The sequence below is a fragment of the Tupaia chinensis genome, unplaced genomic scaffold, assembly GCF_000334495.1.
Source record: "Tupaia chinensis unplaced genomic scaffold, TupChi_1.0 Scaffold000201_2, whole genome shotgun sequence".
NCBI classification, from domain to species: Eukaryota; Metazoa; Chordata; class Mammalia; order Scandentia; family Tupaiidae; genus Tupaia; species Tupaia belangeri.
In genome coordinates, this window is record NW_006159677.1 from 85,954 (window position 1) to 87,142 (window position 1,189).

The following is a 1,189-nucleotide window of genomic DNA, read 5'->3' on the forward strand; positions in this document are numbered from 1 at the left end:
TTTAACTTTTTGATATCCTCTCATATTTACCTTTTAATTTCTATATGTGTGTGTGTGTGTATATATATACATATATACAAATTCAAAAAGGAGGGAGAGATGGAGGAGAAGGGATTATGGGATTATGTATTATATATACATACACACACATATATATTTATATTTATATATAGCTTGTGACTTTGTTATACTCACATTCTCTTCCAAGTTTGAACTCTCACTGACTTCTGGAGCCAAGTCCTAGATAGACAAAACATTGATTCGAAAATCTGCAATTGAAAAATGAGTAATGACAAAGTGTACTGCTTTATTTAATCCATAACAGTAGAGAAAGATGTGAAGACACGCCGTTTTTTTGTTTTTGTTTTTGTTTTTGAGAGGTTTTTCACTATAGGGCGCGTGTGCTCGCCAGACAGACAGAGAGAGACAGAGAGACAGAAAGCGAGAAATCAACCCCCAGGGGGGATGGTCACGCCGCAATCCCTTTTCCTCCATTCTCCTCTCGGGATCTTGGGCACACACGCACACGCGCCCGGCGTGAGTTTTAAGCCACCGGGTCCGGGACACGAACCGCGGTTGACTACGTGGGAGTCCAGCGACATAGCCATTACGCTAACTGCTGGTTCCCAAGACACGCTGTTTTTGTCCTTATTAAGGCCACGCAGGAGTCGGCAGGCTTTCCCTCTAAAGATGTAGGTGGGCTAGGGGACAGGAGGTGGCAGGTGGTTGAGGCACTGGACTCCCACGTGGCCAACCACGGTTCGAGTTCTGGACCTGACGGCTCGAAGATCATGCTGGGTGTGTGTGCGCCCACAACCCCAACAGGAGAAAAAGGCAGAAGGGCCTGCAGCGTGGCCACGCTCCCCAGGGGTGATTTCTCCCTTTCCTCTCTCCCTCTCTGGCATGTGTCCTATGGTCAAATGCTAGAAATACAAGATTTAGAGGGGACAGGGCTGGAGGCCTGGCTGTGAACGAGGCTGGAACCCCCTCGGGTAATTATGGCCCTGTGAGTGCCAGGGCAGGGAACTTAAGGTGGCTTCGTCCTTCCTGCCAGCAGTGGTGACTTCACACAAGGATGTCGACTACTGGGACCAGCACTTGGCATCATGGCTATGTCGCTGGACTCCCACGTAGTCGACCGCGGTTCACGTCCCGGACCTGGTGGCTTAAACTCACACCGGGTGCGTGT

At 49.1% G+C, this 1,189-nt stretch overlaps 1 protein-coding gene across 1 annotated transcript in view; it reads right to left on the reverse strand.

Moving 5' to 3' along the window:
• CUNH19orf44 (chromosome unknown C19orf44 homolog) overlaps positions 1–1,189 on the reverse strand; it is a 13,658-nt gene that overhangs the window by 6,116 nt on the left and 6,353 nt on the right. Inside the window, 1 exon segment of the mRNA XM_006147192.2 lies at positions 196–269. Coding sequence (XP_006147254.1) covers positions 196–269 — 74 coding nt within the window.